A 15,324-nucleotide genomic window follows, 5' to 3' on the forward strand; every position below is an offset into this window, starting at 1 on the left:
GTTTCATGTGGTTGAAACTGAGCTATGAGCATTTGGGCTGTGATGTTCACAGACAGGTCTTGCTGTTTGAGTGGCAGTGAGATGGGAATCGGGTCTCCTCTGTGATATGAGGAAATGGCCTCAGGTTGGGCCAGGGGAAGTTTGGATTAGACATTACAAAGAACTTTCTCCCTGAGAGGGCTGTTAGACACTGTCTCAGGCTGCTCAGGGAGATGGGGCATTCCCCATCCTCGGAGATGTTGAAAAGATGTGTAGCTGAGGTGTTCAGGGCCATGGGATAGTTTAGTGATGGGCCTGGCAGTGTGATGTTAGTGGCTGGACACCATCTTAAAGGTGCCTTCCAACTGTTACAATTCGATGAGCCTTTGCAGTGGGAGCATCTGTGTACCTTGTATAAGTTCACACTAATCTCATCTTTGTTCCAATTTCATTAAGATATTAAATACCTCTGGCACTTAAAAATAGATTGCTATGAGTTAGTAGTGTCTCAGGTCTCCTGTGGGTTTGTTGCTAGTTGCTTAACCTCCTATATTGCTCCTCAGTGCTTTGCTGCTCCTGTGTCCTATGGAATTGCCTGACCAGTTTTTACTTGACTATATGTTGTCTTTCTGCCAGGCACCTCCAATGAAGTGGCCCAGTTCTTATCTAAGGAGAATCAAGTTATCATCCGGATGAGAGGCCTTCCATTCACTGCTACTCAGGAGGATGTCTTGGGGTTCTTGGGGCCAGAGTGTCCAGTCACAGGAGGGAAGGAGGGACTTCTCTTTGTCAAGTACCCAGATGGCAGGCCCACAGGAGATGCATTTGTGTTATTTTCCTGTGAAGAATATGCACAGAATGCACTTAAAAAGCACAAAGAAATACTTGGAAAGCGTTACATTGAACTCTTCAGGAGCACAGCAGCAGAAGTCCAACAGGTTGTAACTATTGGCTGTGAGATTCAATGGTTAAACATTTCTTGCAACACCTGTGTGCAAATGTATCATAGACAACCACTAAAGTCTACTGTATTAAAGATGTCAGATTCTAGAAAGGGCAACATGTGTTTTCTGCTTGGCATGGAACGCTGCATAGCATTGTTTTTTGGGTCTTTTCACTGGCACTGTTTTGTTGGGTGGATCCCTTTCTTCTACTTCTTCAAGGTCAACTGAGATCACAAAAATAATGATAGAAATGTGCTAGATAGGTAGCATTGTATTAATGGTTCTCAAAAATATGACATTGTCTTTTAAATTCTGATCTCTGTGTGCAGGATTTCTAACATTTAAAGCAAGATCTAGTGTCTGTTTGGTTGGAAACTAAGAATTACCAGGATTTGTGTCGATTTTTGGTGAAAGAAAGTGAAACATTTGTTTTCCTAAGAGAATACATTTCACTTTTCCCCTTCACCAGTTACTATTTCCACCTTCTTAAACTGCTACAATAATTTTATTTAGGCACCAGCAACCTGAGCCCATGAAAAACATCACATAATGCATTTTTCTGCCTGACACAGAGTATTTCTAGACTGGTATTGCCAAGGGGAGCCATTATGAGATAGGATCTGGCCTTTGTATAACCTCTGGCTATAAAAACTTAATACAGTTACTGTTTTGATCTATGTGCTGTGAGAAGCCTTCTATAGAGGGGATGGGGCGAGGGAAAGAAAATCCACACTGGTAGACCTGCCGTTTACCCTTAGTACAGTGACACAGAGGTTAGAACAGCCTGACTTGTGTGTTGTGAAGACTTAAGTGAAACAGCATGGTGAGATTTTTCTCTTCCCCACCTCCTCAGAGAAAAGAATGAGGGTAAATCCTCTGTGGAACAAAAGCACTTTCACACTGAGCAAGTCAGGGAGACCTGGATAAAACTCTACTAATCTGTCTTTACTTCTTCCTCTATGATGACTGTCTAGTGTGACACTCTGGTTTCTTTCTACTTGAGCAAGAAATGGTTTTTATTTTTAGGGGGTAATTACAGGCTGCTTACTTGAGTGTTAAGAAACAAAGACAGCTCTCATCTGCTTAGTGTTAACAGAAAGTAATTGAAATATGCTGTCCACAAACAGGAGCAGATTTCTGCCCTGACAGTTGCTACAAGTAGATCCTTGAAAAAAGGCTTCTGCCAAGACAAACTCTATAGGCTGAATCATTGACAAAACTAAAGCTTTGTAATCTCATTTTTGGTACTCTTTTCAATGGAATGCATTTATTTCTGATAATCATGGCTAAATGTGGTTTGGTTTTTTTTCAGCAGTAGGCCTCAACAGCAAGTTATATTCCCTTTGTCATTTGGGAATGGAGTCAAGAGAAAATAGAACTTTGAGGTCAAGATCTCCTATAGTTCTTATCCTTTTTCTTTTTTCCCTGCCTCCTAGAAACCCTGTACTGGGAGATGAGCCCTCAGGCTGGAAAGACTAAACCAGCAGATATGATGAATGAATTAGAGATTTTATTTGTACTTATTAGCTATTTTAGATCTCAGTTCTTTTAAAATGACTGGTTTAATTTACCCTGCTTTAAGTAAGAACTGTATGTGACAATATTGGTTTAGTAGCACAAGTGTGTTTTTCAGATGCTCCTTTCTGAGATGTTCTGAGGTGAAGTGTAATCTGCTTTTACCTTTTTCATGATGAGATTAGAAAGGTCTGTTGGCAGCACGTAGAAAATTAAATCTGTTAGACTTCCCCTCTCCTGAGTTTGAAACTGTCAAATGCCCAACAGGAAACCATCTGCAGTAGTTTGGTTTAAGAAGGTTTCTCTGCTCTGTTAGAGGTGGATTTATGTGAACAATGTGAAGTAGGTTTGTGAGAATCGATTTGTGCTCAGACAGCTGATGTGTCAATCTCTACTGATGTGCTTTTTTTCTGCCAACAGGTACTTAATCGATACATGTCAACACCTCTTATTCCCACTCTGCCAGCTCCCCTGATCCCTGTCATACCTCCCACGTACACCATTGCCACGGGCAGCATCCGTGACTGTGTGCGGCTCCGAGGCCTCCCCTACACCGCGGGCATTGACGACATCCTGGAGTTCATGGGAGACGCCACGGCCGACATCAAGCCCCATGGAGTTCACATGGTCCTTAATCAACAGGTAACAGCATTTTGCATGGGAGGGGCTGACTGCCCAGGGACTGAACAGGATTAGAACTTGGGATAGCTTACCTGCTCTTGGCTGTGCTTTAGATCGCCTCTCATCTTGAGGAAAATACTATGTTCTGATTGTCTTGTCCTCGTTTCTCTGCCCCTTTTACACACACACTCACTTTTCTTTCTCTATATGGATGCATGAGACTGGGGGAGATGAAGCTTGTTCTTCTATTCATAGCTTTACCCTGGAGGCTACCTGAACTAGTCCCTTCAGTTTCATTCATTCAAGTGCTGGAAATACATGAGACAAATGTCTCATCTTAGATAGCACAGCTGCTCTGGCAGCTTCAGGGATTCTGCTCAATGTTGTCTGAAAAGTATTTGTGAAAAAAATATGTTTTCCTAATTTCAAACTTGTTTAGAGACTTCTCAGGCCATAAAGGGAGTTGTTAATTTAAAACTGTATTTTAATATATATTTGAATGATGTAATCATAGGGATGGTTTTTCCCTGTTGCCTTCTGTGACTAATAGTTTATTTTAAACACAAATATTGAAGAAATATAAAGAAAACAAACGAGAGCAAACTACTGTATTTGTTTTGTTTGTTTGTTGTGGGATGTTCTTTTGTTTTCTGTTAAGAAGGTTTTTATATTTTACACCTGCAACAATGTCTGTCAGGTTGCAGAAAATCTGACCTGAAAATCCATTTCTAATGTAGCTGTGGGCTTGACTAAAGCATGTCTGGAGCTTTATACTGTTGAACCTTTACCTAAATAGTAGCTACTAGGAAAGTAAAGAGAGCCTCTTTCTAGAGATTCTCAGCAAAAGAATTAGAGACAGTTAACAAACTGCATCAGGGAAATTTCCAGGTGGATGAAAAGGGAAAAAAAACAATCACAAAGAGAAATTGCTTAAGCACTCCAAGAGATTCTCAGAGTTGCTGTGGATTTTACACTCCTAAAGATGCTCAGATTTCAAGTGGAGAAGACTGTGAGTGACCTGATGAAAGTTAGCCTTGCCTTGAACAGCGTTGGGATTAGAGGCCTCCAGAGACTGTTTCCATGCTAAATTATTTCTGCAGAAGATAAAATTGTTGTGTTAACTGGGTGCTGGTTGTCTTTCTGCTCCTACAAATAACTGTTATTAGTCTTTGATGCTAGATGAGGAAGAACAATACAGGCTTTCAGTATTCATCTTGGTAATTCCTGCATGTCTTGTGCTCTGGGTGTTTTAAGAACAGATTGATTTATGACTATTTCCCTCCTTCCCTTAGGGACGACCATCAGGTGATGCTTTTATCCAAATGAAATCTGCTGACAAAGCCTTTATGGTCGCTCAAAAATGTCACAAAAAAATGATGAAGGACCGTTATGTGGAAGTATTCCAGTGTTCAGGAGAGGAGATGAACTTTGTTTTAATGGGTGGCACTTTAAATCGTAGTGGCTTATCCCCACCGCCATGTAAGTTACCATGTAAGTCTCCAATTCTTCTGCTCTCTGCTGCTAAAGGCTGATATGTGGTAGGTGCTGAAGCTTTGTGGCCTTTCACCTTTTGACTTGGGTTTTGCCATGATCAATAATCATCCATCTGTATACAGGCTGAGATTGGAATTGTTCCCTTTGGGCAATAATGGGACTGATCAGAGGCATTTTTATTGTGTTTTCGGTGGTGAGTAGAGGGCAGCAAGGCCTTGCCAGTGAAATCGTTGCATACTTTGCTTTTTATGGGTGTACTGTTCTTCTGAGCTCTGCAGTAGACTTGCCTGTAGTGAAACCTACTTGGAATTAGAGGGATTTTTAAAAGGGGAGAAAATCTATATTCTAGCTGCCGATGAGTGCTCTTGCTGTCTTGCCTTAGAGCATTGAGAAGGTACTCTTTGGGCTTCTTTGGGAAGGAAAACACCCACTGAGATGATACACTAACAGACCAGAGTGGTGAAGTCAGACGGATTTCTATACTTCTATTCAAGATTACAGTGAACATTATTGTGGAACTGTAATGGGGCTTTACTGTACCATTGTTGTCAGTCTCACTACCGAGTCCCTGAGCAGATACCAATGTGTATTTGCAAAGTAGTGAAAAGCTGCCAAATATAGTATTTAGAAACAGTTGGACTGCACACCAAGCCAAGCTTTGTTTCTATACAAATCAGCTATTTGTTCATCAGAATGCATCAGATGAGTGATCTAGTGAGGTTTCCTTTTACATTTGCCATGTCTTAAAAGTACTGCCTGAAGATGCAGAGGGCTTTTACATGAAGGAAGCAGCTGTGGATGCCCCTGTGTAGCTAATATTATGATACTTTCATCCCACAGAGTACAACTTCTGTTAGAAAGAACAGAGGGTGTGTTGGTGTGCACGCCTGCTTTCTCTATGCACATGGCTTTATGCTTTCTTTGAATAACTCTGAAATTCCCTACTTTCCATTTGCATATGGACAAGGCTGCTCAGCTCTAGGAGCTGTGAACTCTTAGGAATTGCTCATTTCAAATGCCCCAGCAGTCATTCATGGCCGTGTAGCCGGGGTCTCTGGGGTAGAGGCTGCAGAGCATTCTTTGCCCAAGTGTTTGTTAATCGTGTCTGAATAGCATTAACCACGTTGGGATGGATAATTCCTTTCACATAGCAGAGATCTCTCTTCTGATTGGTTTTTGTTGCTGTGTCTTGGTTTGCTTTTAGGTCTTTCTCCACCAGCTTATGCTGCTTTCCAGACAGCAGCTGTGATTCCAGCAGAGGCAGCTCTTTACCAGCCCCAGGCCCTCCTGCCAGCCACCAGAACTCCCCAGGCCTCCGCTGCTGCTCCTCCAACTGTTACCTACTACCCAGCTCAGGCTGCTCAGCTTTACATGAATTACACTGCTTACTATCCCAGGTAACTCCTAGACTTAGCTGCTTCCCTTGACATTTCATCTCGGTGAACGTGACCAAGCTTGTGTTTCTGATGTAGGTAATCCTGGCAACTTGATACTCATCAGCAGAGGCAGTAGCCATGTTAACTCTGTGGCCTTGTTGGTCTAATATTTAACAGTGTGTTTGGCACTGAGGCAATGTCATCAAGGCAGTTCTATTTCCTGGCCAAACACCAAGCTGTGTCAATACATGCCTCTACCCTCATGCCTTAGTTTGTTCTTGTACTTACGGTGCAGGTTCTGTACAGAAAGACTCATCGTAGGTGTGTACTAGGTTTGATTCCTTATATCAGTGAGACCAAAGAACACTTTCCATGTGTGAGCAAAGCAGATCTCCACCTTATCCCTTCCCACAGATGATGTCAAACGTGGCTCACTGAAGTCCATGGGGAAAGAGCTTGTTCATTGATAGTTCCCAGGCTTGTGACACTTACTAGCCTGAGTTTCTGGTGAATTACTAGATGGGCCCTGGCAAGAGATGCTACTTTATTCACTGACTTGTGGCTCAGAAGTATCAGATTTTGGCCCTTGCCTGCTTATCATACTATCATCCTCCTCCCACCCCCCCTTTTCATCTTCATGGGTTTATTAACAATCTTAGAACAAGTCATCTGGGGCATTTTTCTCCTCTCCTATGAAATAACAAGCTTTATCTTCAGCTACGTGTGACAACTCTTTACCTTTCTCTCCCATCTCTAAAGATACATGATCAAATGCTGAAGAGAAATGAAAAAGCCTGCATAAAGCAGTCCACACCAGGGCTGCTTGGTTTTCTGTGGGTTTGGGATTTAAGCTTTCAGCTTAATCTTCTCCTATTTCAAGTTTTAAAACCAGTTATTGGTTGTCATAACAATGTTACCCCTCTCTCTCTTTCAGTCCTCCAGTGTCCCCTACCACGGTGGGGTACATTGCAGCTCCTCCAGGAGCTGTAGCTGCCACTGCCACCCACACTCCGATTCTACCCCAGCCTGGAGCATTAGTCCGTATGCAGGGTTTGCCATATAACACAGGAATGAAGGAGATACTCAGTTTCTTCCAGGGGTACCAGGTCAGTATGTAGTCCCTCTCCTTGATGTTGTATTTGGACCTCTGAGTAATAATGAGTGGGGATCAAACTGAGTGGGTGCTTTTGGAAATTCCTGAACAACAAGTGTGGAAGCTCAATGTTGTATTTAAGTGCATTTAACTGGCAGACTAAAGCATAATGGGCAATTTGCCTTATTTCTTATGTAATAAACACACCCTAATTTTAAAGCAGTGATTTAGTGTCTAGGGTTAGGGTTTGAGTTTGAAGAGGGAGAAAGCACAAAGCCCCAAGTCTGAGCGGGGCTGCGAAGGAGCTGCCAGAGGAAGATGTGACGGCTGCCAAATGCTTCCAGTCATGGCTACTTTTTGGTGGGAGCCCTAGGTAGGGTTGGTGTTTTACCTGTAAGAGTTAAGTGTTAAAGTCTGCTAGGAGCAAATTTCTAGTACAAAAGAAGGTGACCTAGGCATGGTGACTTGCTTGCCGAAGGAGAGAGGTGCCTCTGTCAGACACTCCTTCAAGGACTAACTATTTTGGTTACAGACAGGAACATTTTCCATTAAAACAGCATTACATTGCAACCTAAAAGTAAACTGTTCTCCAGACCATTTTGTACTGATAGCACACACTCTACGTGCTGTAGGTAACTTCAGTCAGTGTGTACTGATTCAATGGTCTGTCAGTGAGCAAACTCAGGGAAAGTCATCTTCTGGAGGAACAACAACCAAAAAAAGCACCACGTACAAATGTTCCAGCAGCACTGATTGAAATTCATGGAATGGGTCTTTCTATGTCTTTGCCTTTCACCTCAGAGGATGTTGTACCTATATCCATGTTTTGTCATCACGTTTGCTAAAAGGAAAGATGATTGAACAGGGTATGTTCTGATGACTAACTTCTGTGGATAACAGTGCTTGGGTAAATACCAAATCTGCCCTTCTGGTACTACACAGAAGCCCTGACTTAAAATCCTCTTGGTGGATCTCACACCATTACTGAGTGGTATATGTGAAAAGAAGACAGTTTTTGCATGTAGGTTGGGTAACAGTGATATTGCTAAAGGATAAAGTGCAGATGGTTTCTTTGTAATGCATAGCAGCAGTTAATATGAAACGGGCATGGTATGGAGGGTTTTCTCTTCTTTGAGATTCTCAAAGGACAATGGGCTTTAACTCATAGAGCCAGATGTCTGCTATGTAAATAAACACAGACTGAGAACAGATGCTCAAATGTGTATCTTCCAGGTTTTGAGTATTTGGGAGATACTGTGCTCTACCTGTTGTGGTTTCTTTTCAAGTGTCACATTTATGTCTGAAAGTAGTTTTGCATACCTGGTTCTTCAGTGGAAAAATGTGAAGGTTATCTTAAAGTGTGATGAACTTTAACAAACATTAAGAAGAACCTAAGTGGTGTTGTATTTTAGGGCTTTTTCTTCCAGCAGATATTTCCAGAGTTGAAACTGCATTCAACTGTTTGTGACTTCCATGATTTCCAAGCAGACAGTGTTGTCCAAGCAGACAACTATTGCTTAGCCATTGATATTTTACCTTTTTTCAACTGACTGGGATTTTTGAATGGATGGTGTATTGAAACCTTAAGTAGAAAAGTCCATTTGTAAATTAAAACTCAGATAGTAGTGAAAGTGCACCATTAAAACCTGGGACCTGGATCTGTCTGTGCAGGGAACAGGTCCATGAGAATGTCTAGTAGCTCTGACTTCCACTAAGTCTTCAGCTTGGTGAGTCTGGACTTTGGGCCAGGTGTTGACTTTGCCCTTTCCCTTGTTTCTGCATTTGGAGAGCCGTTCATAGTGTTTGTACTGCACAAGTAAACGTTTTAAATGAGAAATTTTGCCACAAGGTGAGAACTACGTTCTGCTGCAACCTCCTGTCATCATCAGTTACTGTTATTAAACTGGTCACCTCTTTGATTTCTTTAGAAGATGTTGTCCAAATGAGATTGGGTTCAGTGTCTTATAAAGGAGCCAAAGAACTATTTTGAATCGTTCTTGGGATCCCACGTGTGGTAATGATAGTTTTATACTCGCTCATTCCTTCAGGGGTAAGAAGAGGTGGTGACTGACTGTACTGGGACAATATTATGTCTCTGGAGCAATAACTAATCTTTTTTTTTTCTTTTTTCCCTTCCCTTTCCTCTCACTTTTTTTTTCCCCATTTTCTGCTGCTGCCCAAGGATTTATTGCACGATGCTTCTGCTCGTTCATAAAGTGAGGCCCTAATAATCATCAGTATTTTGGGCATGGTTTTAATCTCTGTATAACTAATTGATGTTGGCGTTCAATGGGCTTCAATGTTGGTATTCTGGGAACCAGATTGGAGATGCTGAGATTGAAGGGTGATTTGGGTTTTTTTGTCTTTGTATGTCCTTGTGTGAAAGGAACAGGTTTTAAGTTCTAGTTCTTGCTTTATTCTCTTCTTTTTCCTTCAGTCTTCACGGGCTCTGTATATTGCATGTATGCATTTGTTGCTACTTAAGTCAAAGCACCTTTTCATACCAGACCTGCCTCCTAAGAGATAGACTTTGCTTATCATGGGCTTCAACAAGCTGGTCTCAACATCAGTACATGCTTCTAGTAACACATAATATTAAAACCTGCAGGTCAGCATTTGAATATCATTTTATCAGCACTAGCCTTGTTTAGGGGGTCAGCAGCTTGACTTGTAGTTCTGCTTTCTTGTCTTTTTGTTAAAAATTCCTTTCAGCTTGCATGTGTTGAATGTATCTGGCACTAAATCTTGAAAAATGTGTGAAGTAGTTCAATAGTAAATCCTGGAGATAGTAATGTTTCCCCCTTGCCTTTCTGTATAGTATTGCAGTGTACTGTCATCTTCAGAAGAGCTAGTACTAGTTCTCTGGTCCACGTTAAACTGCTCTTTAGTTGTACTCTAATGCAACAAACTTATTGATTTCACTCCAGTCACATATTGAATACGCAGCTAGAGGACACTTTAAAAAGCAATCACCACACAGCAAACCCCCCTGCACAGCCAGGGACAATGGGATGACAGCAATTGCTCTGACAGCTTCTAAAGCATCACTGCTCAGCAGGTGCCGATCCATGGGCTTCACCTTGAAGTAAGGAATCTGTGGAGGTTTAGAGCAAACTTGTAACTTGAGAAATATGTGATTGTAAGAGATCTTTTTTAGAATTAAGAAAAATGAATCACATTTCAGATCCCATGGAGAAGAGTCTGAGAAATGGTGCAAGAATAGTAACCACATGCAGCAGACCTTTCAGTGTTACTTCAGGCTATCACTCTCCACTCTTTCTTATGAGACTGCAGGTTTATCACTAATGCTGACAGAGTTGGTGTTCTGCCAGGAAGTATTATGGTTATGTATAAGTAGATGCAGTTTAACTGGGGCCATGGTCTTAGCTGACCAAAAGCTAGATCACAACTGTGGTCTTAGCTTGGATGCTGCATGCATTGAGTAGTAGTTGCCCAGTTTCCTGGAGGTTGGCATGAATGTAAAGTGAATTCATGTCTGCCTGCACAAACTGTGTCGATTAGGTCTTAGAAGACTGGCTATTTGAAGACCCAAGACTTAGGGGCCCCAGTCACCATCTGAGCTTTATTTAAAGCCTCCTGAAAAAGGAGGCTTTAAATTTTTGCTGAAAAAGGCTAGGATAGAAATGTAGGGACTTATTTTTATGTAAGACAAGCTTAAAATAAATACTCTTCTTGAAAAACATCTATTGGGCTTAAGTGCCTTTTTATCTGTAGCTAAAAAGAGCTTTTGCAGTAAGTTACTCCTCCAAGTCCTCAAACCCAGAATTCAATGCTTGTTGTCAGGGGGAAGGAGAGTGGCTTGTGCTTAAAACAGTACAGAAGGAAATGAAGAGAGGTAGATGGCTAAATTCCAAGGGCATTAACAACATTTCTCCCTTGCATCAGGACAGCAGGCTTCATTGTTACTGACTTTTTAGGGATTAGTTCTTTCCCCTCTGAAATGTGTGCTTGAATAAAGAAGTGTTCTCTATTTCCTCTGCCTTCCTTTTGAAATCTGATGCTCTGTGGTCCGAGAGGGATACCCCACCACCTCGTGTGCCAGTTCCAGGCATAGCACCTTCTGGCTAGGGGAAGGAAAGGAGGATGTGGTAGAGGAAGGATTCCCACTTACTGGCAATTTGAAGTCATCTGGTGATGTAGACACTTCTATACTCACTGCCATGCTCTCAGAATAGAGTATGCTGTTTGTTTTGCTTCATTCCTAAATTTACCTTCCACCTGGAGATATTGCATGTGTGGGAAAAGCACTTGTGAGACTGGGACGAGTAAATTAGTGGGTACTGTTTCTGTCTGTTGCTTTCCATGCTCGAAGCAAGAGACTGAGGTAGCAGCATCTTCAGAGTGTGTTTTTGGGAACAGGCTTGACATACTTCCCTGTTCCACAAAACATTCATGTGGTTTCTGTTCCACAGATCATTCAAGGGGGTTGCTGATGCTTTTATCAGCACTCTTAAGCTACAATTGATACACTTAAGTAGCAAAGCTAGTTTAGGGTGTTTCTCCTGACTCTTGTGCTGTTTCTGTTCTAGACTTACTGTATCCAGACTTCTTTCTGAAGTCTGAGAGCTGGATTTCTTCTCTTTGGGAACTGTTCTGTGATAGAGTTTATCAGTAGTTTAGGCTAGAATAGGAGCTGCAATCCTGAAGTGCCCATTTTGCCTATAATATTTGCTTTCATTCCCTCTTGGTTTGGGTTTTTTTCCCCACGTGGGGCATGTCTAAATATACTTTTCAATTTTAAGTTTGTGTTTAGCAATGGATTTTTTTTTCCCCCTAGATTGCTTCACACATGTTGTTTTTAGACTGATCTTTTAATGTCCACTGTAGGAACTGCAAAGCTGAAATGGAAATCAATATCTTGCTGATTAGTGACCTGGTTAAATCTGTGCACAGTCTGTGAGGGCACAAGAACAGTTCCATGTTTCTAAAAGAAATAAAGTAGCTTGAAGAGGAAAAAAAAGAAACACATGCAAGGAGAGAGTGTAGTTTACTACCTCTTTATTAACCAGTCTGTCTCCAATTCCTGTCATGTTAAAAAGCTTTACAGTATGGTAAGCAGAGCAGATGGTCTGTCTGGGAGATGCTACCATACTGGTCAGAAATGGTCATCTCATTTAGGAGGAGTTAGTGTCATGTAATAGATACCTGTGTCTTTTATTATATGGTCTATTCCAGTGTTATTTAATATAAATGAGTTGAAATATCTCTGCCACTTTTCATGTTAATACCTAGAAGATATTGACCTTAGACTTGTAAAGTGTAAGGAAACAATGTGTGCTTCGGGAAATGTCATTTTGCCATCATTAACAGACGTATCTCAAGCTGTTAACGGTTTGGAACATGGGGAATAGGAAGCACCACTCTTCACTGTTCAGTGTAATCTCTCTTCCAATTAGCTGCAGCTCTTCATTGAGCTCTTCATTCTCTGCCATCTTCTTTACTAGATTGTCAGACTTCTTGATGTGTGCTTCAAGGGTAAAGGAGAAAGTGCTTTGTTGTCTGAATTTGTCATTCTTCATCAGCCATTCTAGGAAATAGGTGCCCCCTAATCATTATCCAAGATTGCATGACAGTATCCAGTTTAATAAGATGATATCAAGGAAAACTTTGATAGAGCTTGTATGTCATAGGTTAAGTAATGGCTTAAAAAGCAAGATTTGCTACTTGGCCATTCCAGTAGACCACTGCATCTGAATACTACCCTTGACATACTGAGAGTAAGTGGAAGCCCCTGGATTTAACTTAAATTTAAGGGGAACTACTGCAGTACTTGGTAACTTTTTACTGGTGTGTAAAGGGTAGATATTTCAAGATACAACATGAAGTTTCACATAGTCTTGGTATTGTCATGTTGAAGTGGTTGGATATTTTTGTTGTTCTGGGTTGCAGACAGTCAGAAGTGTCCATGACCAGGCAACTTAGGGTAGTTTCCAATTGACTTCCCCCACTTTATTGCCTGGCTTGGTTTGCAGCACTGCTCTTTGAAATCTATAAAATTTAAGAATTTCCTGTTCTACAACTTCTGTTTTGATTAACTACAGTCTCTTCCCTATCTTATCTGTCTTTCTTGTGATTAGAAGTTACTTTTATTGCTATTTTGGTTTTTCTTTTCCTTTCTTTCTCTTTTCTTTAGCTCTAAGGTCTGACAACTTTGCCATGTCTGTGCAGGGCACTTTTCCCACTTTCATGTTTTCCACATTGTTTATGGATTTCAAGTGTAACCTTTTAAACACTGTCCCTCACCAGAGACCACAGATCTTTACCTACTGTACATCTACTGATAATCTAAAGTATGTACTATCTTGAGACATTCCTTCCAAAGAGTAAACTTTAATGCCTTGTAGATTGGTTTCAAGGGCAGGTCTGGGAGCTGATAAATCTCATATTTGCACGGTCTGGTAGCCCTAGCAGAGACTATCTAGAAAATACTTCTTATATTTGTCTTTTACTTAATGGCATGGGTCTAGATGTGAAGGTGGCTAGAATTCAGTAGTAAAAATTCTGGGAGGTTCTTTCCTCTTATGGTCTCTGGGCTCTTGGTTATTGTTCTCTGTGGAAGGTGTATACTTGTGATGGTTGGTTATTTTTCTTTTCAACTTCACTCTGGATGGATACAGTGTGTCCTGGGTGCCCAAACAATAATACCTTTTTCTCCCAAAGCTGGCAGGAGACTTTTTGTGTTACAGGAATGTCCAAGGAAGGCAGCATAGTATGTCTGCACTGTGTGCATCTGGCAGTCCCCTAAAATGTGAGTGCAAAACAGCCATTTTGAGAGGGGCTGGAAACTCTCCTTGCCACTGAAAGGATATTCTGTAACTTGAGTTGTGCTGAACACTTTGCCTTTTGGATTATAAAGGCCACTCCAGTGCCAGAATGCCCAATCCCTTTCCATAAGACAGATACAAAACAACATTTCATGTTGCACAAGATGTGTTTTCTGAAGGTGGGTTTGTGCCAGCCCTCCAGCAGTATGCACCATCACTGTTCAGATCCAGGATCTCAAGTATTTCTTAGGTCTGATCCACATGTGGGGTTTTTTGGTTCAATTTATTGTTAATGACTGCAGTGTACAGTCACTTTACTTCAGTATTATTGTACTGTAGGTCTACTTTGATGCAGCTACACTGTATAGTTTATTTCTTTTTGCTATATGGAAATATGCTGTACTAGTGTAAGTGCTGTTTTGTCTTTGAAGTGCATTCCTGCTGGGACATATGTTGTTGACTATACTGGTGTAGTTTATATAATGCAAGTATTATATGCAGCTAAAGTGTTTATCACTCTACCTTGGAGAATCTGCAGTTGATTTCCATGGCTGCCTCAGTATGCAAGCTGGGCGATGCTCATCTGTCCCAGTGAGAGTCATTTCTGGAAGCATGATTATGTAAACTCGAGAGTTTTGTTGCCTGGTGCTGCCGTCTCATGAGTAGAAGGAAAAAAGGAGCATTCCATGGTCTGAATTATTTCCCTTTCCTTGATAAGGAACAGTTTAAATTCACAGTGTAGAATGTTCCCCACGTGCATTTACTTTAAATCTATTTCTACAGCCAGTAACTCAATTGATGTGTTTTTTTTAATCTTGCATAAAAACAGTATCACTGTCTCCTGCCAGTTATTATAGCTGATGCTCTTGATTATGGTTGCAAATGATCGTCTGTGTGGCTTGCTGTACCAGAACTGTTCCTTCTCTTGCTGATTATCATATATCACACTTGTACTGTAGTATGCACCTGATGACTACAATGGCCTTATTCAGCTGAGCGATCAAGCAAGGAGTGTGTTACAAGCACCGAAAGAGTGGGTCTGTTTGTAACTCTTTGTAACTTCACAAAAGGTAAGATGCGACTGGCAGAGCCTGGCTCTGCAGTGGTGAATGGGAAGGGAGCAAAGGGCTTGGTGATCAAGAGATTATTTTTTTTTGCTTGTGGCTTTTCCCCCCTCCTTAGCCTGTGTTGGGATCCTTGCTTTAAGCTTTCTGCGTTTGTCCTGTTGAAAAATCAGCTGGCTGAGGAAACAGGGCAGTTGTGATTTGTAGCTGACGGGATGGCAGTGGTGGAGGTAGTGCTGTTGCCTGGTGTTGCTCAGATGGCCTGTTAAACTTCCAGAGGGTGTTGTTAGTGCTCATTTCTCATGTGAAGCTTTCAGTCCAATATTTTATTTCTAGCATAATGGAAGATGATTTTTGTCCTTGGTATGGCTACAAAGCACACACAAACGTGTGCCAACCCCCCTGAGCTTTGGCTTTCTCTTTCCTGTATCATATAGCTGTCCTGTATCATTT

General features: G+C 41.4%; 1 protein-coding gene across 2 annotated transcripts in view; it reads left to right on the forward strand.

The window, feature by feature from the left end:
* Positions 1–15,324, forward strand: part of ESRP2 (epithelial splicing regulatory protein 2) — a 43,542-nt gene that overhangs the window by 24,712 nt on the left and 3,506 nt on the right. Inside the window, exons 11-16 of one of the 2 annotated variants that reach the window (XM_062007549.1) lie at positions 616–917; positions 2,859–3,080; positions 4,352–4,550; positions 5,758–5,950; positions 6,864–7,035; positions 14,767–14,877. In XM_062007549.1, the coding sequence (XP_061863533.1) occupies positions 616–917; positions 2,859–3,080; positions 4,352–4,550; positions 5,758–5,950; positions 6,864–7,035; positions 14,767–14,856 (1,178 nt within the window). In that variant the 3' untranslated portion in view covers positions 14,857–14,877. The remainder of the gene's footprint in view (positions 1–615; positions 918–2,858; positions 3,081–4,351; positions 4,551–5,757; positions 5,951–6,863; positions 7,036–14,766; positions 14,878–15,324) is intronic. The other variant, XM_062007550.1, reaches the window with a different exon arrangement.

This window comes from Colius striatus, chromosome 14 (assembly GCF_028858725.1).
Source record: "Colius striatus isolate bColStr4 chromosome 14, bColStr4.1.hap1, whole genome shotgun sequence".
NCBI lineage: Eukaryota > Metazoa > Chordata > Aves > Coliiformes > Coliidae > Colius > Colius striatus.